Source organism: Myxine glutinosa, chromosome 1 (genome assembly GCF_964187855.1).
Source record: "Myxine glutinosa chromosome 1, kmMyxGlut1.1, whole genome shotgun sequence".
Classification (NCBI taxonomy): Eukaryota; Metazoa; Chordata; class Myxini; order Myxiniformes; family Myxinidae; genus Myxine; species Myxine glutinosa.
The window spans coordinates 59,093,142-59,117,365 of NC_136261.1; the positions used below are offsets into that span (position 1 = coordinate 59,093,142).

A 24,224-nucleotide genomic window follows, 5' to 3' on the forward strand; every position below is an offset into this window, starting at 1 on the left:
CCCAAAAACCCTCTCCTTAAGGAGAACAATCTAATCCCAAAATATTAATCAAACTTCCTCTTTAATCAATTATTTCTCAAACCAAAGGGGTTTTAGACCAAGTTAGAATCAGGATATATGATTTACAATGCAGAATAGAGAACTATGAAATAGCCCTTTAACCTTTGCCCCTCCACTCCGCATCTGCTCATGTGACCACATACATTCAAATAACTTAATTGCCATTCGGCCTTATGCTGCTGAGTCACGTGCAGGTGGTACTTGTTTTTCATTGCACTATCTGTAAGTATTTGACCAGCTGATGATCTGTCAATCCCACAAATCTCATTCTTCCCTGAGTCTAGCTAGAGTTTGTATGCAAACAAAACTCCAAGCCTGGAGGAAAGCAAATCCTACCAACTCCCCCCCACCCCCCCCTTCTCCCCATTCCCTTTATTTTGTCAACTTGTGTTTTCTCAATTAACACCACCACTTCTTATGTTTATGAAAACTTATATTATCACAGTCAGAGGAAGAAATCGGTACTGCAAATAGCTTGAGAACTATAAAGTTGAATTTGACACGAATGCATCGATAGATATTCCCCTCTGCACACATTATATGTTAACCCAATGTTACATTTAATCTCAACAAGCGTTACGCCTAGGTCCCCCATCGGTGAAGTGATGTGAGTTGACAAAGTGGAAGACGCAAGGCGGCCATCTTGGATTTTGACGTGGCGACCCAATTTTCAATAGCTTTCTTCCTTATGCCTAGATACAACCACACACCAGATTAGAAGTTGGTACTTCGCTTATTTTTCAAGATATTCCGCTCACAAGGTTCAGACATACATGGCGGCGGCCACATTGGATATTGACGTGGTGACCCAATTTTCAATAGCGTTCTTCCTTATGCGTAGCTACACCCACACACCAGATTAGAAGTTGGTACTTTGCTTATTTTTCAAGATATTCCGCTCGCAAGGTTCAGACATACATGGCGGCGGCCATCTTGGATTTTGACGTGGCGACCCAATTTTCAATAGCATTCTTCCTTATGCGTAGATACACCCACACACCAGATTAGAAGTTAGTAGTTCGTTTATTTTTCAAGATATTTCGCTCACAAGGTTCAGGCATATATATGGCGGTGGCCATCTTGGATTTTGACGTGGGTTGCACCCACACACCAAATTCGAATGCGGTCCTTCGCTTACGCACGCACGTACGCATGCACGCCCGCACGCACGGACGGAGGGGAAACCATAGTCCCCCTTTCGCTCCGCGGTGCGACGGGGGACAATTAAAGGTGACATGAAAAATTGAAGGACCCTTGAGAGGGAGGGGGAGGGTCTGTCACTGAGGAGAGGCTTCCATCTGGCCACTCTGCCATAAAGCCCAGATCGGTGGAGTGTTGCAGTGATGGTTGTCCTTCTGGAAGTTTCTCCCATCTCCACACAGGATAACTGGAGCTCAGCCAGAGTGACCATCGGGTTCTTGGTCACCTCTATTACCAAGGCCCTTCTCCCCCGATTGCTCAGTTTGGCCGGGCGGCCAGCTCTAGGAAGAGTCCTGGTTGTTCCAAACTTCTTCCATTTATGAATTATGGAGGCCACTGTGCTCTTGGGAACCTTCAATGCAGCAGAATTTTTTTTGTAGGCTTCCCCAGATCTGTGCCTCAACACAATCCTGTCTCTGAGCTCTGCAGGCAGTTCCTTCGACCTCTTGGCTTGGTTTTTGCTCTGATATGCATTGTCAGCTGTGAGACCTTATATAGACAGGTGTGTGCCTTTCCAAATCATGTCCAATCAAATGAATTTAGCACAGGTGGACTCCAATCATGGTGTAGAAAGATCTCAAAGATGATCAAGAGAAATGGGAGGCACCTGAGCGAAATTTCAAGTGTCATAGCAAAGGGTCTGAATACTTATGTCAATGTGATATTTCAGTTTTTTCTTTTTAATAAATTTGCAAAACTTTCTAAAATCCTGTTTTCTCTTTGTCATTATGGGATATTGAGTGTAGATTGTTGAGGGAAAAAATGAATTTAAACGATTTCAGCATAAGGCTGCAACATAACAAAATGTGAAAAAAGTGAAGGGGTCTGAATACTTTCTGAATGCACTGGGTGTGTGTGTGTGTGTGTGTGTGTGTGTGTGTGTGTGTGTATGTGTGTGTGTGTGTGTATGTGTGTGCATGTTTAGATATGTGTGTCTGTATGTTTATAAGTGTGTGTGTGTGTGTGTGTGTGTTTTTGTATGCATGTGTGTGTGTGTATATATATATATATATATATATATATATATATATATATATATATATATATATATATATATATATATATATATATATATATATATATATATATGTGTGTGTGTGTGTGTATGTATGTATGGATGTGTGTGTATGTATGGATGTGTGTGTATGTATGGATGTGTGTGTATGTATGGATGTGTGTGTATGTATGGATATGTGTGTGTATGTATGGATATGTGTGTGTATGTATGGATGTGTGTGTGTCTGTGTGTGTGTGTGTGTGTGTGTGTGTGTGTGTCTATGCCTACATGTGTGTGTATATGTGTATATGTGTGTATGTGTGTATGTGTGTGTGTGTGTGTGTGTGTGTGTGTGTGTGTGTGTGTGTGTGTGTGTGTGTGTGTGTGTGTGTGTGTGTGTGTATGTATGTGTGTGGGATTGTATTTTTTTTTTATTGTGTTGTATTGTGGTAAATTGTTGTGTAACATTGCTTGATTCTGGCCCCTCCTGCCTCCAGTGTTGTGTAAAGGTCAAAGGGCGTTCCGGTAGTTAATTCCATAAAGCATACATTGAAGGACACTATAATACCCTTGTTCAGTAGCTTATATCCTTATTCTGTGTATCAGGTTAAGTTAAGGCTTTGACTTCCATTAAAATGACACTCCATTGCACCAAGTGAAATAAGATAGAGTCCTTTCATTCCCCATTCCCACTCCCAAAACTTCCATTGCCAAGCCTCAATTTCCAGCTACATCCCCTCCAAGTCTCCATTGCCAACTGCACTGGGCAGTTTGCCAGTTTGTTACAGCTGTGGGTTGTTTTCGCCCCAAAACCACCATTGAACATGTGCTCGGGTCGGGGAAGAAAGGCGTGCCCGCCCGTCGTCATCAAGAGCGGAGCCAGAGGGTCGCGCGACCAACCAGGGCCGAGGTGAGCACACCGATGGGCGTGTCCTAAAAGCCGGCGGCTTAATCGCCGGAGGCGCTATAAAGGCGCGCGCGCAAGAAGTTGCGAGGAGCTGAGTTGTGTGGAGTTGGTCGAGGGTTGGTCGTCAGTGGTGGTCAGTGGTTGCGTTGAGTTGTCGGTGGTGAGGAGTGATTGGACCAAGAGAGAGAAAGAGTGGTTGGACTACGCAAGAGAGGAAGAGTTGGACTAAGCAAGAGAGAAAGAGTCCTGGAGTTAGTGAGAGAGGGAGAGAGAACCCGTCATGCCAGACCCCCCACCAGCAGCGTTGGCTTGGCTCCACCAAGCAGCTCCGACCCGTTACCCCGCGCACACGACAGGATCGGTGGCATCGGCGGCCGTCGAGGTCCAGCCCGACGTCCCGTGCGGGATCAAGCTCCAGCCAGCTCCGTGCCTTCCTCCCCCTCCAGCCACCCACCTCCTGTCATTCCTGCCTGCAATTTCCCCATTCGTGTACGTGAGTTTGTTCTGTTTGTTTTGTCCCTGGGGATTTAATTAAGCTTGTATAAGGAATTTTCACTGTGTCTCTAATATCTTCTGTATATTATTTTCTTATCTTTCCTTCTCCTTGGTTATTTTGAGCCTGTAAATAGTAAATAAATTTAGTAGTATTTGCCAACCTTTTCGTCTCCTCCTTCTTCTTCACATCCGTGTCGCTTTTGTCTTTTCCCTATTGAATATCTGTGGCGCGATACGGCCAACGTTCGGGTGAATCGGGGAAACTGTTAGGTCGCGGTGCCATCCGCTCGGCAAACCAACATCCTTAACCGCGGACCGTAACAATATGTATATATGTGTATATCTGTGCATATACCCTACTGGTCAAAAGTTTTAGAACACATCAATTTTTCCAGTTTTCATTGAAATTTACACAGTTTCATGTCTCAATGTACTCTAAAATTAAGCATAGAACAAATAAACAATTGGAGATGAAAAAGAAATCATAGAATCATTTTATTTAACAAAATTTAATTGAAATTTTTGACTCGGCAAAGTCGCCACCTTTTGCAGATATAACTGCCGAACACACTCGTGGCATTCTTTCTACAATGGAAATCAAATATTGTTCGGGAAGTTCTTCCCAATACTGTTGCAGAAGTTCCCACAAATGTGTTGCACTTGAAGGTTGCTTTGATTTCAACCTTCTGTCCAGTTTTTTTTTTTTTTTTGTATACAGGATCGAGGCTCGTGAAAGAGCTTACATTTATCACACAAACAAATCAAACAGACAAACAAAGTATATAAAAAGGGGAGCGGTAGACAAGATGGGGAGAGAAGGGGAAGCACACAAACACAACATTTGAGAGCAGGGACATCGCGAGATGTGTGGGAGGGAGAGGGCTTGGGAGGGGGGGGGGGGAGGCGTGGGAAGGAGGGGGGGGGGGTGGGAGAAGTATAAAACACAAGGACACCAAGGACTTCCCAGACAGAAGTTGGTATTTCAAAAAAGTGGATTTGGGGTGAAATTAGCAGGGGTAGAAAAGATCAAGGATTTGGATGGGGGAAGATAAGAGATGGTGGTGAACAGCTGTTTTAAAGACCTGGAAGGAGGAGTGGGATTGAAGAGAGTGAGGGAGTTTGTTCCAGAGGCGGGAGAAAAGAGGAATGAAGGAGTGAAGGTGAGCAGAGAGTCTTGATTTTGGCAGATTAACCAAAGAGGGTTGCAGGCAGATCTTGTGTGACCTGTAGGAATATTTTGGGGACAGAGCCCAGAGAGAGCTGGGGGGGGCAAGGCCAGAGAGGAGTCGGTAGAAGACGGAAAGACCACCAACCTGCCTGCGGTGAGTAAGTGAAAGGCCCTCGGAGGTAGCTTCATCGCGGGAGATTCCAATGATTCTGAACGCTTTGGTTTCAACAGCGTGAAGACGAGTTAGGTGTGAGGCAGGCGCACCAGCCCAGAGGGGAGAGCAGTATTCCATTGAGCTGCGGATGAAAGCCTTGTATGTGGTGAGGAGCTCAGGTGTGCCAAGGAAGGACTTCGCACGACGGAGGCTGCCCAGTCGGCGACTGGCTTTGGAGGCCAGATTTGAAATGTGGTTTTCCCAGGAAAGATCATGGCAGATAGTGAGACCCAAAAGCTTGAGTGACAGAACTTCTTGGAGAGGATTATTCAGAAAGTGGATGGGAGGGTTGTCCAGTCGGTCTTTTCGGAGAGGCATCGTAAGAGTGTGACATTTGTCAGGATTGAAAGACATGTTCCTCTTGTTTGTCCAGTCTGTGATTTTGTCCAGGTCTGCAGAGAGTGAGGAGGCTGCAGACTGCTGATCTGAGGGATGAGGAATGGAGCGACAGAGAGTAGAGTCATCAGCAAAGAGATAGAGAGGATTTTCAAGAGAGTCAGAGAGATCATTGATGAAGACCAGAAAAAGCACAGGGCCCAGAACACTGCCTTGGGGAACTCCAGCCTGAACAGGAAGAGGAGATGAGAGAAACCCATTCAGGGCCACACGTTGACTACGGCTAGAGAGGAAGTCCGCCAGCCATGCGTGGAGATTTCCATGGATACCAAAGGAGGAGGGTTTGGTGAGCAGAGCGGGGTGCCAGACCGTATCGAAGGCACGTGATATGTCACGGGAGACAGCTCTAATTTCCTGTTTGGCATTGAGGACCTCCATTCATTGTTGAGAAAGCAGAAGCAGCATGTCCAGAGTAGAGTGACCAGGTCTGAAACCAAGTTGATGATCAGAGATCAAGCCATTGGAGAAGAGGAAAGATTTAATATCTGAAGCAATGATGGATTCCATGACTTTGCTGATAATTGTGAGAATGCTGATTGGTCTGTAGTTGCTAGGATCTGTTTTTGCACGTTTTTTGTGCAAAGCGGTGATGTTGGCTGATTTCCAAGCAGATGGAAGATGACATTGAGCAAAAGAGAGGGTGAAGAGAACAGAGAGAGGGAGTGAAAGAGCGGAAGAACAGGATTTTAGGACCCGTGGGCTGATGCCATCAGGTCCTGTTGCAGAATCAGAGTCGAGGGTTGACAGAAACTTTTCCACCTTGTCAGGAGGAAAGGACACAGAGTCCAGGAGCAGCTGGGTACGACTGGGTACGGTGGGTACAGAGAGGGATGGGTTTGGGACACAAGATTTAGAGGCAAACACAGAGTTGAGGCATTCAGCTTTTTCACGTGCGGAGTCAGCCGTGTAGCCGTTTGAGGTGAGGGAGGGGATGGAGGGGGAACAAACACCAGAAACAGATTTGACCAGACGCCACCAGGATTTGGAAGAGGGAGACAGATAAGAGAGTTCGGTCTTGAGAACGGAGAGATATTGTTTCCTGGCTCTCCTGAGGGTGGACACACACTTGTTTCGGGCTTTGTGAAAGGAAATGAGATTTCCTTCCGTTGGATTTGCTTTCCAGGAGACGAAAGCAAGTTGTTTCTGAGCAACAGCCTCACCACAAGATTCCGTGTACCATGGATGGGAGGAAGGGTATGACAACTGAAGACGAGATGGGATAAATCTGTGCATGAGAGAGAGCAATTTACTTTGGAAGAATTCCCAGGATGAGTTGATGTCAGAGGCGGTAGAGATGAGAGACCAGTCCAGATGATTGATGGCTGCTTGAAGACCGTGCCAGTTGGCCTGAGTGAAATGCCAGACATGTCGACGCTGAGGAGGCACTCTGAGATTGGTTAGAGAAATGTCGACTTTAACAAGCACATGATCAGATGAGCCGATTGGAGCAGAAGAAGAGCAGCAGACATTTTCAGGGAAGTTAGTCATAACCAAGTCCAGAAGAGAAGATGCTCTGTTGACTGAGATCCGGGTCGGGAAATTGACAGATTGTGTCAGTCCCAGTGAGTCGCAGAGGTCCTTTGCTGAAGAGCCATGGCTGGTGAGAGAGGTACCCACACCCAGCCAACTGGCATGGTGACAATTGAAATCACCACATGAGGAAGAGAGAGTTGGGATGGTTAGATAGAAGTTGGTCCATATTATCAGACAGCGAGATGTAGATGGAGTCATCACTGTTTGGTGGACGGCACAACACACATCTATCTATAATGCCAGTAATCTCTGTGTGTCTGTCTGTGACCGCTGTTTCTCGACAACCACGGGTCCGATATACTTGAAACTTGCCAGGTATATTGCTGGGGACCCGAGGATGTGCCTTTTCAAGGTTTCATATTAATCGGACAAGTAGTTAGCGAGCTATGTCCAAAAAACGATTCAACCAATCAGAGAGCAGCGAGCTATCACGTGTGCCGAACGTGCCGAACAGACTCTGCCTCGGACGGCACATTTGAGAGCGTATTCATTTATTTCACGTTGGCAAACTATGTTGCCGCTATGTTGGCGTTAAACTATGTTTTAAAACTAATTAAAACTAATTTGCGATTCTTTCGCTTTCCTGCGCGTTTGTGCACGCTATAGCGATTTCTTTACCAAACTCCGCAAGCCGTTCGCTTTGGACCAAACCATTTCATGTAAATAGAGGGGGGGATTGTCACCGTACTCGCAAGCCGTTCGCTTTGGACCAAACCATTTCATGTAAATAGAGGGGGGGGGGGATTGTCACCGTACTCGCAAGCCGTTCGCTTTGGACCAAACCATTTCATGTAAATAGAGGGGGGGGATATAATTTTAGATATATATATAGTACGGGCATGCCCTAGTATGAACAAAAGGTGGGAGCGAAGGGGCAGCCGTAGCCAAAGGTATTCCTGGGGGTGAGGTGGAGAGAGGGCAGTGCAGGGCAAGTGAGGAAGAGTTTTTTTTTTATAAAGATAGCAACCCCACCTCCAGGATGAGGCTCAGGTCTATCATACCGGAGGAGGGAGTAACCTGGGAGAGATACCAAGGAATCAGAGAGGTTTCAACAGAGAGGCTTTGGTTTCAACAGCGTGAAGACGAGCTAGGTGTGAGGCAGGAGCACCAGCCCAGAGGGGAGAGCAGTATTCCATTGAGCTCCGGATGAAAGCCTTGTATGTGGTGAGGAGCTCAGGTGTGCCAAGGAAGGACTTCGCATGACGGAGGATGCCCAGTCAGCGACTGGCTTTGGAGGCCAGATTTGAAATGTGGTTTTCCCAGGAAAGATCATGGCAGATAGTGAGACCCAAAAGCTTGAGTGACAGAACTTCTTGGAGAGGATTATTCAGAAAGTGGATGGGAGGGTTGTCCAGTCCGTCTTTTCGGAGAGACATCGTAAGAGTGTGAGATTTGTCAGGATTGAAAGACATGAATGAAAATTACATCCACACCAGCTCGACAGGGTTTAAGTCTGGAGACTGGGCTGGCCATTCCATGATTTGAAGCCTAGCATGGAGGTGTGTTTTGGGTCATTATCGTGCTGTGGGATGAACCCCTGACCAACGAGGCGTATACCAGCGGGTATTGCACGGCGCTGCAAAATGCTGTGGTAGTATTTTCAGTTCAGGGTGCCAGGCACTCTGTGCAAGTCGGCTACTCTGGATCCAGCAAAAGAGCCCCAGACCATCACGCTTCCTCCTCCATGTTTGACAGTTGGTGTCACACACTGAGGAACCATCCTTTCGCCTACTCGACGGCGTACAAAAACCCTGTGTGATGAACCAAAGATTTCAAATTTTGATTTGTCGGTCCATAAGACCTTCTTCCAGTCTTCAGTAGCCCACTGGCGGTGCTTCATGGCCCAGGCAAGCCTCTTTTTCTTATTTTGCCATCTTGGCAATGGCTTTCTTACTGCCACTCAACCTGTGAAACCTGCAGCTCGAAGTCTTCTCTTCACAGTTGAAACTGAGACTTGCTTACTTCGACCAGTGTTAAGCTGTGCTTGAAGCTGTTGTCCTGTGAGCCGCCTATCACGCAAGCTGTTGACTCTCAGAAACTTGTCTTCTGATTCTGTTGTGGCTTTGGGTCTGCCAGACCTCTTCCTGTCAGAGTTTCCTCCAGTTTCCAAGTGCCTTTTGATGGTGCAGGAAACTGTACTCACTGACACCTTGGCTTTCTTTGCAATTTCTCTGAAGGAAAGACCTACACTTTTAACGGTTATCATGGTATATATATGGTATATACAGACTTGGCATTTAATATGGAATATTTTTTTTGTGGGGGTGAACTTACTTTTCAAGATGTCTTAGAACCAAAAGTTCATTGGAATTATGTTGAAATTATTCTAGATTTTGTTAATGTGACCTTTAAAAGAAACAAAAACCACATTTGACATTTCGAAACAAATAAATTGATCCTTGAAAGTGATGTAAACTGATATCGAACTCAATTCATGGACAGTACTGTGTTAAACTTCTGTACGTTTTCCAGAAGTATCTCTTTATTTTTCACATTAGCCAATTTTTTTTTTAACAAAAACAAAAGTTAAATTACGACTGGGATTACGGACAGTAAAATTACAGTTCAGTACTTCGTGTAACCCCCACGAGCATTCAGGAGAGCACATACACATTGAGGCATGCTGTTCACGAGATTTGCCAAGGTTTGGACAGGAATCGCTTTCCATGCTGTGACAATAGCCTGCTGCAATTCGCGCACAGAGGTCGGCTGCTGGTCCAAGTGGTCAATTTGACGCGTTAATTCTGCCCACAAGTTCTCTATCGGATTCATATCCAGGGACATGGCAGGCCACTCCATATGCTCTACACCACAGTCAGCAAGAAAGTGTTGGATCATGCGAGCACGATGAGGCCGTGCATTGTCATCTTGGAAGACAAAGTTTCCTGGAAAGGCTGCATGAGCAAATGGAAGCAATGTTTCTTCCAGAATGGCCCTGTACTTGAACTGGTTCAGGTTTCCATTCAGAACAACCAGGTCAGTTTTGCCCCCTGCATGAAAAGCAGCCCAAACGGTCACCCCACCACCTCCAGCTTGGACTCTTGGCACTATACAATCTTTGTTGTCGGCGTCATGCACTTGTCTGCACACTCGGATGCGGCCATCTTGACGATAGACCAGAAATCTAGACTCATCACTGAAGATCACGTGATTCCAGCGTCCTGGCTGCCATTGACGGTGCTCTCTGGCCCACTGCAATCGGTGCTGGCGGTGTTGTCTGGTCAGGCGTGGCTTTCTCAGGGGACGCCTTGCACGATAGCCTGCTTGAACCAGTCATTGGTTGACTAGCCTTCTGGATACAGGCGCATTTGTCAGTTGCTGCCACTCAGCCCTAAGCCGATTAGCTGACTTGGTACGGCCATTGCGGACTAACCGGTGCAGCTGGCGATCATCCCTCCTTGTGGTTCTGCGGGGACGTTCTGGCCTCGGTATTGGAGTAGGGACACCCCTCTGAGCATTTCGTTTCAGGATCTTTGACACCTGACCTTGAGTGATGCCATACTGCCGAGCAATAGCACGCTCTTTCATGCCGTAATTTCGTAAAGCCACCACTCCATGATAAACAGCATTGTCGAGTTGACGGACCATCTCCAGAGGAAGCGGCAATAACCTTTGGAGACGTGCAGCAGTTGTTTTCCACTAATACAGAACGCAACAACCCTTGTATACCCGACTGTGAAGCCAATCGTCAAATGCACCTGTCCGTACATTTTGCCACGCCACCTGTGATCCTGTTGTTGAATTCTTGCTGCGACAGACAATCAGTGACATGGTTCTTTTAACAAATAAATCACCAAAGTGTAAAAGAAACTCACCAGATTGATATACTGAGTTAAGAAAGGAAACCCAAGTCAAGAAAAAAAAATATTCCATATTAAATGCCAAGTCTGTATATACCTTTGTGCCATTTCAGGTTATTCACTGGACTTGAATTGCTTAAATTTCAATAACAACTGGAAAAATTGAGGTGTTCTAAAACTTTTGACCAGTAGTGTATATGTGTGTGTGTTTGTGTGTGGATATATGTGTATGTGTGTGTGTGTGTCTGTGAATATGAGAGAGACAGCAGTATTGTGAGGAACAGAAATGTAAAAACGAGATGTGTGTACGTGACCCATTCCCCCGTGTGTGTGTATGTGTGTGTGACCCACTCCCCCCCCCCCCGTGTGTGTGTTTGTGTGTGTGTGTGTGTGTCTGACCCACTCCCCCACGTGTGTGACCCACTCCCCCCCCCCCACCCCGTGTGTGTGTGTTTGTGTGTGTGTGTGTGTGTGTGTGTGTGACTCACTCGTGTGTGTGTGTGTGTGTGTGTGTGTGTGAGAGGCCCACTCTCCCCTGTGTGTGACCCACTCACCCCCGTGTGTGACCCACTCTCCCCCGTGTGTGACCCACTCTCCCCCGTGTGTGACCCACTCTCCCCCGTGTGTGACCCACTCTCCCCCGTGTGTGACCCACTCTCCCCCGTGTGTGACCCACTCTCCCCCGTGTGTGACCCACTCTCCCCCGTGTGTGACCCACTCTCCCCCGTGTGTGACCCACTCTCCCCCGTGTGTGACCCACTCTCCCCCGTGTGTGACCCACTCTCCCCCGTGTGTGACCCACTCTCCCCCGTGTGTGACCCACTCTCCCCCGTGTGTGACCCACTCTCCCCCGTGTGTGACCCACTCTCCCCCGTGTGTGACCCACTCTCCCCCGTGTGTGACCCACTCTCCTCCGTGTGTGACCCACTCTCCCCCGTGTGTGACCCACTCTCCCCCGTGTGACCCACTCTCCCCCGTGTGTGACCCACTCTCCCCCGTGTGTGACCCACTCTCCCCCGTGTGACCCTCTCTCCCCCGTGTGTGACCCACTCTCCCCCGTGTGTGACCCACTCTCCCCCGTGTGACCCACTCTCCCCCGTGTGCGTGATGTGGGAGGGAGAGGATTTGAGCTCTTGAAGTCACATTTTATATGAGATGTAATGACACATTTCAAACTGTATTTCCCATGTGCGCGCACATGCATTCACATGTTATCAGAAGTAAATACATTGTGTAGATTACATCATTTGTGGATCTGATAAATTGCCATTAATCATTTTGTAAAACTGAATGTGCAGCATCTAAATGAAGATGTCCAAATGTCACACACGTCCATGCCCGTGGGATTCCCACGGGTGACCCCACTCGTCGTGGTAATAAAAGTTGATCAAGGATGGACGCACAGAGAGCACGAAAACACAATGCCTTTGGTAACAGAGGCATAAAATGAGAGTAAATCCCTAAGCCTGTACATCAGTAATGTTTGTATAAGAGAGACAACCCTCTCCTACCTGTCTTGAGGTGAGCTGGAATGTGGTGGGAAAATAAGGTATTGGAGCAAGCACTTTTGTTGTTTGTCCTGAAGGTCAGAACCGATGGCATTGGCCTGCGAGGGAAAGGTGTGGGGGTGGGAAGAAAGGGGGGAGTGGGGGAGAAGAAAAAATAACAGGCAAGTTTATTTCACATAGCCTGCAACAGCCATGCTTCATCTATGCCTCCAAACAAATGTCAGGCAGCAGGTACACAGACAGCACAAATAAACAAGAAATGCATATGATTTATGTGCAGGAACATCAATTCTGCCCATGTAGCCTGTGTTGAACTGCAATGGAATATTAGAGCACACACATCATGACAAAGAAAAAGAAAAGGTCAACCGTACTCACACGGGTAAAAGATGCTCACAATGTACAGTCAGGGAAGCAAATAAAGTATTTTTCTGGTTTAGGCATGAGGAAGGGAAAGAGGGATAATGAAGGACAAAGTACAAAGGAAACAACAACAACAACATGCATTTTAAGGCCATTTTCCCTGCTAGAGCGGGGGTTAGCCTTGCGGTCCCCATGACAATCTTCTCCATTTTGCCATATTTTCTGCATCTCTCTTTGTTAACCCCCTTGCCCGCATTTCTTCTTCCACCATCTTTAGCCGAGTCTTTCTCGGTCTTCCCCGTCCTCTACTTCCTTCTACATTCATTTCCATCACTCTTCTCAACCAGTCACTTTCATCCTTCCTCAACACATGACCAAACCATCTCAAACTGTTCCTCCTAACAGCATCAATCACAGGCTCTATTCCCGTCATCTTTCACAATTCATCATTTGTCTTCCTCTCTCTCAACGATACTCCGCACATCCGTCGAACCATTCGCATTTCCACCCTTTCCAACCTTCGTTGCTGCTCTACGTTCATTACCCATGTCTCGCTCCCATAAATCATAACACTTCTCACACATGCAGCATACACCTTTCCCTTCAGCTTCAACGACACTCCCCTCCTCATCAGCACGCCACTCAGTTCCCGAAACTTCTTCCATGCACATCTCACTCTTGCAACCGTTGCCGAGTCTGATCCACCTTCTCCATTCAGCATGTCTCTGAGGCAGCAAAATGTTTTCACACCTTCCAGCTTCACGCCGTCTCCAAGATCCAACTCAACATTTCCTCCATCTGCAGCTCCCTCTGTGCACACCTTACATTTGAATGTAGCTGCCACACTGGTTAATGACCCTCTCAGACCACTACATTTTTGATGAACCCACTCAGCGCACATTGTACATTGAATGGAGTTCACTCAGACACCCTTCCTGCACACAGCACATGGCCACTTCCCAGTTATTTCCACCTCACCACATGCTTTACCACTTGCCATCACCTTCGTCTTTCCTATATTCACCTTCAGACCTTTTGTCTCCATACATTCCTTCCACTTGTTCATCTTTTCCTTCAGTCCATCCATACTTTCCGCAATCAACACCAGATCATCTGCATACAACACCTCCCACGGTAAACCCTCCTTTACGTTCTGAGCCAGCACCTCCATCACAGCTACAAATAGTAGAGGACTTAGTACCGACCCCTGATGCACTCCAACCTTCACCTCAAACTCACCACTGTTCCCGTCCTTCGTCCTTAGAGCTGTGCGCGCTCTTTTGTACATTGCCATCACTACTCTGATCAACCATTCCTCCACTCATAACTTCCTCAATGCTCATGTCAATACTTCGCGTGGAACCCTATCGAATGCTTTCTCCAGATCAACAAACCCAGGAAACAACTTCTTCCGCTTCTCCATGTACTTCTCCTGCAACTGCCTCACAATAAAGAGCACGTCTGTCGTTCCTCTTCCTGGCATAAATCCAAACTGCATTTCGTCGATCTTCACCTTCTTCCTTATCCTCCTCTCCAACACCATTTCCAATACCTTCATTCCATGCTCCAATAACTTTATCGCTCGGTACGAGCCACACTACAGAGGGTCACCTTTCCCCTTGTATAGAGGGACGAGGGTACTCAGTTCCCAATCCACTGGAATGCGGCCTTCTTTCACTACCAGATTACAGATCTCTGTCATTCTCTTCACACCCCAACTTCCTGCTGCCTTCAACATATCTCCCACAACTCCCGTCGGCCCTCGCGCTTTTCTACTCTTCATTGTTTTTATCGCTTCCTCAACTTCCTTCTCAGTTATCTTCTCTGCCGGTCCTAAAACTGGGTTACTCTCTATGTTGCCATCCCATTCATTCTCTGTCTTCAACAGCATTTCCATATATCTTTTCCATCTTCCTTTAATTCCATCTGGGTCCACAACGATTTTTCCCACTTCATCCTTCAAGCAACTCACCCCCATCACATCACACCTCTCTTTCGCTATCTGCTTTGCAATCCTGAATACCACTCTCTGACCCTCTTCCGAATCCAAGCTTTCTCCGAACATTTTCCTACATGCCTCCTGCGCCTTTGCTACCTCTTTCTTTGCAGCCTTCTTGGCTGCCTTATAACTTTCATGCTCTGCTTTTTCTGCTCCCATACCCTTCGCCTTCTGCCACTCCTTGAACTTCTTCCTCTTCTCGTCAATCCTCTTTCCAACTTCCTCATCCCACCACCATGTTTCCGAGTGCCTCGGTGGTCCTTTTGTCCATCCACATACCTCACCAACGGCTCCCAACAGACTATCTTTCATTGACATCCAACCACGTTCAAGCTCAACCACATCTTCCTCTACCCTACTCAGCCTCTCTTTTAATGCCACCCTTACTGTCACCTCCTTCAACCTCCACACCTTCATTCTCGGTTGGTACTTCACCCGCCGAGCTCTCCTCGCACCTTTCACCCTTATGTCGCAGACAACCAAGTGGTGCTGTGGAACAGCCTCCTCCCCCGGGATCACCTTTGTGTCCCGGAGGTGCCCCCTATCTCGCCTACGCACCATCAGGTAGTCAACGGTTGTCATCGACCCACCTGACATGTATGTAACAAGCTTATTATCCTCTTTCTGGAACTGAGTATTACAAATCAACAAATCAGCTCCATCAGCAAACTCCAAAATCCTTTCACCTTCTCCATTTCTCACACCATATCCGTAACCCCCATGAACTCCCTCAAAACCGTCCATACTCCTTTGCGTATGTCCATTTAGGTCTCCTCCTACCACAACAACTTCCTCATCTTTCACGTTGTCCATCAGCTTCTCTATCGCACACCAGAACTTGTCCTTCTCTTCATCGCTCCGAACAACCTGCGGAGCATATCCCGAGATGACGTTCACCAAGAGCTTTCCAATCATCATTTTCACCATCATCAACCTGTCACACTCTAGTCACACTCAGCACACTGTCTACAAACTCCTCAGAAAACAGGACACCAACACCATTCACGCCCTCCAGGCACCCTTGCCACACAAACTTGTATTTCTGTCCCTGCCTACCCTTCACCATTCTCACACCACTTCCCTTCCATCTCGTCTCTTGCACACAACATATGTCCACTCTTCTTCTGATCAATACTTCCACCACTTCTCCTGATCTCCCTGTCATTGACGTTGACAGGAAAAATGAAATTAGTACAAAGTACAAAGGAAAAAGGAATGCAAAGAGAAAGAGGACTAGAACACCACTAGGGAGAGAGCATACCCCCACCAGGATGAACAGTTTACGTTTTATATTCCACTGATGGGCCCGATCTGGATCCGTACCTGAACAAAAATCGAATTGGCTTGGTCTTGCCCCTAACCAACTCATCCGCCTTGTCTTATCATAATCCGTTCACAATGTTTTGAGATATTGTGCTATATATCATTTTAGACCCCTCTATCAATGGTGAAGAATGACTTTCAAAAATGACATCACCAAAATCTAATCAATTCGTCATCGTCACTGTGGAAGTGTAACTCAGTGTAACTTATTAATTGGCACTGGTAACTTATTAATTAACACTGGTAACGAAGCAGATACATTTTACCTGCAAACTCTGTGAAAGACGAGTTCGTAAATGAGTGTCAGGAATGTGCCCGAACATGATAATCTCTTGTCCACCTGGTCACAGCCACTGGCTGGAGCACCCCCCTATCGTTTGGTAAACGGAACTCACAGCAGGAGGGGAGCGAGCTGATGCCAGGACTTGGTGCATGCATGACCTCGGGGCATTAGCGGAGAAAGGATTAACGTTCAGCGGACAGGGGATTAAGTCCAGTTTGTCCATATAAACGAGAGCAAACGTTGAGTCGAGAGGACTTGTCACCAGGAGCTCTGACCGACGGAACGGACGAGCACTCCTCATCATCAGACCCTCTGCCCGACGGGAGTGGCGGAGGAACATCGGCCGAACGAGAAGGACCATGCGAAAAGAGTTAACCTGGTCCATTGAATTAAGCGGTATTATTTGGTAATTGGAATGAAGTGAATAACCAGTTAATAAACCAGACCTTTTGTAAAACCTGTGTCCGGTCATTGGAGTCTTGAGTCTCCCGAATACTTCCCCTACAATTTGGAGGCACCGCTGACATCAATTGTACAAACAAGTCTTTAAAAGGTGAGTGTGGCTTGTTTTTGTCCAATATGATTTACGAACTTGGAAATAGTTTTGTACATACATGGGGGAGAAGGTGGTTCTGGGGGTTCCGTGCGCACCGATGCCGCGATAGGTGGCGTGACCCATCACGAATGGTACTTCGATAAACGACTGTAGCTATTATTCGTGTTTTCCTAAATGATTTCTGTAAATACGTATTTTTTGCGCTGTCTAAATAAAATGCACAAGGTCGGCGCTGGTCATTAAAGGCCTTACTGTGACATGGGAGCAAACGGAGCATGCGTGCACCATGCGACCATTTGCTTCCAAGACGTGTAAGGCCGGTACACTCGTTTACACACCCGTACACGTGTAAAGTAGTTTATTTTTATTTTTTTGCACTTGTTCAAAGCACGCGACTTGCTCGGCGTGCGACAGGGAACCGGGAAATGGAATTATATTTATATATATATATTTTTACCTCATTCCAATTTATGGTATTGCGACAAAACGGCTTATATCTTTGGAACGACTCTTTTGTGGAAGAGCAATGGCAGACCACCCATTGTCACCACTTTCATGAGCTCAGAGAAATAAAACAGCTAGTGGAAATCGGCAGCAGAGTGGGAATCGGCAGACAATGGAACAGCTAGCGACGAATGTTTGTGAGTAACAACCACCCTCTGGTCGAGGCTCATAGGAGGGGTGATGCTAACTGATTCGGCACGCTTACAATAGGTGTTAATGGTGGGATGTCAGAGGTTTTGGTGTGGTTTAATGTTCACACTGTTTTGGAAAATAATGCTCGATGCAACATGATCCTAAAAAGAACCCATCCCTACATCGAAGGATCAGGAAGGGAAGGAATGGAAAATTTGAAGTATTAAAGTTACGGAACTCAAAATGTCTGGGTTTGGATGTAGTCATTAAAGGATTGAGTCATTCATTGGTGTGATGATGGTCCTAATATTTTGATAAATGTTTGATAATGGTCCTGGTAATTTTAGTCCTAGGAATAATATTGCTAGTGGTTTGTCTGAAGGTTTTAATGGGATCGGATTTTTATCTATCTATAATTCCAGTAATCTCGGTGTGTGTGTCGGTCTGTCTGTATGCGACCGCTGTTTCTCGACAAACTACCGGTCCGATATACTTGAAACTTGCCAGGTATATTGCTGGGGACCCGAGGATGTGCCTTTTCAAGGTTTGAAATTAATCGGACAAGTGGGTCCCAAGGTATGGTCACCGTACTCGCAAGCCGTTCGCTTTGGCTTTGCGAATGGACCAAACCATTTCATGTAAATAGAGGGGGGGGGGGGGGGGTTCTGTGGTCGTTACTGCCACGTGGTTTCAAAGTTTTTTGTTGTTGTTGTTCGCACGCATGTTTTTTTGCAAGCACGTACAGGCAAGCACGTACGTGCGGGCACGCCCTAGTATATATAAATTGAGGTAATATTGAGTTATGGAATTAATTGCTTTCAACAATGCAAAGGGTGACAAGATATGGGATTTTAATGGGATATTGGTTTAGGAATGTTTAGAGGTCATTGCAATGTGATAATTACTTGTGATCATTTGTTGTTGCAACGTTTTGCTCCAACGTTTTGTGAACATTTAAATGTTGGGTTTTGCTGACGTTTCCACAACGTCGCCACAACGTTTCACTTTCGTTGTTGCAACGTTTTGCTCCAACGTTTTGTGAACATTTAAATGTTGGGTTTTGCTGACGTTTCCACAACGTCGCCACAACGTTTCACTTTCGTTGTTGCAACGTTTTGCTCCAACGTTTTGTGAACATTTAAATGTTGGGTTTTGCTGACGTTTCCACAACGTCGCCACAACGTTTCACTTTCGTTGTTGCAACGTTTTGCTCCAACGTTTTGTGAACATTTAAATGTTGGGTTTTGCTGACGTTTCCACAACGTCGCCACAACGTTTCACTTTCGTTGTTGCAACGTTTTGCTCCAACGTTTTGTGAACATTTAAATGTTGGGTTTTGCTGACGTTTCCACAACGTCGCCACAACATTTCACTTTCGTTGTTGCAACGTTTTGCTCCAACGTTTTGTGAACATTTAAATGTTGGGTTTTGCTGACGTTTCCACAACGTCGCCACAACGTTTCACTTTCGTTGTTGCAACGTTTTGCTCCAACGTTTTGTGAACATTTAAATGTTGGGTTTTGCTGACGTTTCCACAACGTCGCTACAACGTTTCACTTTCGTTGTTGCAACGTTTTGCTCCAACGTTTTGGGAACATTCAAATGTTGGGTTGTGCTAACGTTTCCACAACGTCGCTACAACGTTTCACTTTCGTTGTTGCAACGTTTTGCTCCAACGTTTTGGGAACATTCAAATGTTAAGTAAATCGGATAAGAATTCACGAGTTATTTAATTATGAGCGATTAATGAAGTACTTATTTAATTAATTACATTTCTTATTAAATTACAGTAATTACATTACAGTAATTACCTGAGGTAATTACAGTAATTACAGTTCCGGTAATTACAGTAATCATTACAGTAATTGCAGTAATCTTATTACAGTAATTACATTACATTAACTCAGGCACCTTTTGAGTAAGGAAGCTGATATTTGGACATGACACTGACCAAGTGATGTGGCTGTCAAGGAAAATATTGATTTATTGATTAATCATTTAATAAATTAACTCGTTGATTTATAAATGACTTATTTAATTAAAAGTCCTCAGAGATACATCTTCGGATGAAATACTTACAGATTGGTTATGCTATGAGCCAATTGATTAAGGAAAATATTTTGTGATGGCCATATTGGCAATTTCGTGGCCATATTCGTGGCAACTCAGTTAGTGCCACTGCACCTTTAAAATGCACCCCTGCGTTCATTTTTCGATCGATTGAGTTGAAATTTTGAACAATCGGACCTGGACTGTCGTTAACGACTCTAGCACGCACTCGTCCAATCAGGATGGAGCGGTATGGTCCCCGGATTATCACTGCCCGCAGTTTTAATTAGTTTTACTTTTTCTCTTGGTCATATAATTTTGAAGACATGCATGTCATGATAGAGGAAATGTTTGTTCTGTTAAACGGAATAAATGTTGTTTATTTGTGTGGGTGTGTATTTTTGTGTATTTTGGATATATTTTCACGACTAATTCCAGTTATCGTCCTGCAAAATGTCTGCTCGTTCTTTTTCCTTTGAGTCGTAAATTCCTGTTGAATTCTCATTAAAATGCGGAATTAAGTACGCTGTGTGATGATGGAGATCCTTGATGACGAATCAGGAAAAGTGAATGAGCAAACAAATATCACGGATGGTACACCGGATAAGGAAAATGTAGATGAAACCCCTTTTGCTCAGGTGCTGTGCAGCGCTGCACAAAGATCCATATGAGCGAGGCCTGGGTGCTGTGTAATTAGTACACAAAGAACCAATTACTAGGGTGCTGAATAAACACAAAGATCCATTTTTTGGAGCTGGTTCTCCCGGTGCTGTGATTTATTCAAAGAACCAAATTTTGTAAGAATTAAGCTATGATTTGTCGACATTATAAATACTTTAATATATGTAACGATTTTGTAACGATCGTCCTGCAAAAGGTCTGCTCGTTCTTTTTCCTTTGAGTCGTAAATTCCTGTTGAATTCTCATTAAAATGCGGAATTAAGTACGCTGTCTGATGATGGAGATCCTTGATGCGAATCAGGAAAAGTGAATGAGCGGACAAAATTTGGGAGAGGTCTTACACACTGTTTTATCTATTATTCGTGTTTTTTTTTCTCTAGCGATCTGTAAATACGGGTTTTTTTGATATTCTTCACACTCAGGAAGAAGTTGAATGATATGATTGGATATTCTTCACACTCAGGAAGAAGTTGAATGATATGATTGGATATTCTTCACACTCAGGAAGAAGTTGAATGATATGATTGGATATTCTTCACACTCAGGAAGAGGTTGAATGATATGATTAGATATTCTTCACACTCAGGAAGAGGTTGAATGATATGATTGGATATTCTTCACACTTATGGAAGAGGTTGAAGGATATGATTGGATATTCTTCACACTCAGGAAGAGGTTGAATGATATGATTGGATATTCTTCACACTCAGGAAGAGGTTGAATGATATGATTGGATATTCTTCACACTCAGGAAGAAGTTGAATGATATGATTGGATATTCTTCACACTCAGGAAGAGGTTGAATGATATGATTAGATATTCTTCACACTCAGGAAGAGGTTGAATGATATGATGGATATTCTTCACACTTATGGAAGAGGTTGAAGGATATGATTGGATATTCTTCACACTCAGGAAGAGGTTGAATGATATGATTGGATATTCTTCACACTTATGGAAGAAGTTGAATGATATGATTGGATATTCTTCACACTCAGGAAGAAGTTGAATGATATGATTGGATATTCTTCACACTTATGGAAGAAGTTGAATGATATGATTGGATATTCTTCACACTCAGGAAGAGGTTGAATGATATGATTAGATATTCTTCACACTCAGGAAGAGGTTGAATGATATGATTGGATATTCTTCACACTTATGGAAGAGGTTGAAGGATATGATTGGATATTCTTCACACTCAGGAAGAGGTTGAATGATATGATTGGATATTCTTCATACTTATGGAAGAAGTTGAATGATATGATTGGACATTCTTCACACTCAGGAAGAGGTTGAATGATATGATTGGATATTCTTCACACTCAGGAAGAGGTTGAATGATATGATTGGATATTCTTCACACTTATGGAAGAAGTTGAATGATATGATTGGATATTCTTCACACTCAGGAAGAAGTTGAATGATATGATTGGATATTCTTCACACTTATGGAAGAAGTTGAATGATATGATTGGATATTCTTCACACTTATGGAAGAGGTTGAAGGATATGATTGGATATTCTTCACACTCAGGAAGAGGTTGAATGATATGATTGGATATTCTTCACACTTATGGAAGAAGTTGAATGATATGATTGGATATTCTTCACACTCAGGAAGAAGTTGAATGATATGATTGGATATTCTTGACAATCATGGAAGAAGTTGAATGATATGATTGGATATTCTTGATTGATTGAATCTAATTGATTGAATTTAATTGAATAAATTTAACTGAATAAATTGAACTGAATAAATTGAATTGAATATATTGATTGTCTGATTGATGAAAATGCGGTCTCAAGAAAGAAGCTTTGATATCTTTGCGAGATATTATCAATGTGGAGACAACCTGGGAAAATTGAGCAAGGTGGTGAGTTTATATACAGATATATATGTGCGGTTACCATTGTGTGATTTCCACGTCAACAGAGCGGACACCTGAGGATTCACCCATTTCATACTGACCCTCCGGCTCATCTGCAAATACTGATCTGTCAGATTGGATTGTGCAAAAGCCACAACTGAGGGAGACTCTCTGGAAATCACCGTGTGAACAGGTGGAGAGATCCTTCCTGGAGGTACGAGTGAAGCTTTAGAGGAACCTGGAACAAGCTACAACACATCCAACGCTACTTTGATAAAAGGCAGAATGGAAAATGGAGCCTGCAAGAATACACAAGGACAACCAGAGATTCCAAAAAAAAGGTACTTGTACACATCATATGTACGACCGTTATGGTGCCGAAGCTATAAGGCAGGTCGAGAATTGGTATTTGTGGACAAAGGGACATGATGAGGAGTTTCCAAGAGATGGTACATTTGAGCGAAGTCGATTGGAAAGATTGGAACAAAGATTGAAAGCCAGGAAGAGACAGAATCTAACGGTAGACTGGCTTGCATTCCATCTTTGGGATGGTGAATCCAGACAACGGGAACAGCAAGAACGGATAACGGATCTAGAACTTAAAATAAAAAGGATACAGGATACAGTGGAGGAGACAAATGCACAACTGCCCTCGAAATTAGGAATGAAAGTGACAGTTGTCCCATCTGATTTCCAGTTGTCTCCCCAAAAAGGACGGTACAGAGAATTTTTTCGTGTTTCAGGAGACAACGAGAGATTGCAGTGGCAACTCAGGGATGTAGAGATGCAGCCCAGCAATACAAATGCACAGGTGCACAGACCAGGAAACGACAGAAACCGGTGTTTCGAGTGTGGAAAGATGGGACATTGGAGAAGAAGATGTCCGTATGTCAACAGGAGGACAAGGTCATGGGGCAAACCAAGATCAAGGGTACCAGTGCATACCGGTACCTCAGACAATGATTAGGCCTTCATTGCTGCAAATCCCAAATGATGATTGGCCTCAACAGATTCGATTACTGGACAAACATGAATAACTGTCGATGATTCTTGGGTCTGAAAAGTTTTCGGAGCAAGAATTATTCATTTTTTTCTTTTGCTTGTAAGCAAATTAGTAATTAATTGATCACATGCCGAAATTGGATCTTTTATGTTGGGCACACAATTTTAAACTTACAAAGTTGGAACAATTGCTTTGCAAATTTTTGAAACCAAGTGACAAGGGTCACATGATGATCAGGTGGGAATTTCGGACTAGTGTTCCGCATGATTGATAGGTCAGTGGTCGACTGACATGCAAATGGGTGTGTAGTCAAATTTGGATAAATTATGGTGGGAACTGAAAGGGTAATTTCAATGTGACATCATAGGGCAAGGCAAACTGTGGCAAGGCAAACTATTGGATGGGAAAATTAGATCTGGCTATAGAATAAATTTATTGACCCCTTGAAGTTAATTCTTCGAATCATTGTTTCACTGGCATTTTTTGTTCAAATTGGAAATAGTTTGGTAGAGCTTTGGTTAAAACCTTTTGTTGCGGTATCTTGGAACGAAATGATAAACATTACATTTTCAACATGTGATATTCCTACTTGGGATAGTGACATTTATTTGCCTACATGACATACAATTACCTGCTGATATTAATACAACATGAGGTAAAAAAAAAAAAAAAAAAAAAAAAAAATGTATCACAACTACACTCATGATCAGGGGATTGAGTTCAACCCCGGGAGATAGGGGGATCAGGGTAAGACAAATAATCTGATGCATGCTACAGATTAAGGGATTTTTTCTTTATTTACCTGTTAGGAAGCTTACAAAGGTTAGGAAGTTTGGTATATAATGTTGAATGTCATGGACATATAATTATGTTAGAGGTGTGAACATATACAAGGGGTAGCTCACATGTTTTACAGATGGCTATAGGTGGGACAAAGGGAAAGACCTTATCAAGACAAGCCGACAAATCAGGGGAAAACAGAGACTTCTACTTCGGATACTCCTTGAAAATGGTGATATTCATCCTAGGAATGAGTTCTCTTGTAGTGGGGACTCTGTGTTGCATACATTGTTTAGGGGTAATAAGAGAACAAAACGCAACATTGGTGGCCGACATACAGATATATGATTATGCGGGACGACATAAGCAAAAAAGAAGTTTAATGGAAGAAAGGGACACACC

At 44.5% G+C, this 24,224-nt stretch overlaps 1 protein-coding gene across 7 annotated transcripts in view; it reads right to left on the bottom strand.

Annotated features, from left to right (window-relative positions):
• SZT2 (SZT2 subunit of KICSTOR complex) overlaps positions 1-24,224 on the bottom strand; it is a 283,208-nt gene that overhangs the window by 147,139 nt on the left and 111,845 nt on the right. For all 7 annotated transcript variants that reach the window (XR_013622459.1, XM_078772210.1, XM_078772202.1 and 4 more), the window contains one exon: positions 12,282-12,376. Coding sequence is in view for 6 of the 7 variants with exons in the window: in XM_078772210.1 (XP_078628336.1) it covers positions 12,282-12,376 (95 nt within the window). In the remaining variant the exon portion in view is untranslated. The remainder of the gene's footprint in view (positions 1-12,281; positions 12,377-24,224) is intronic.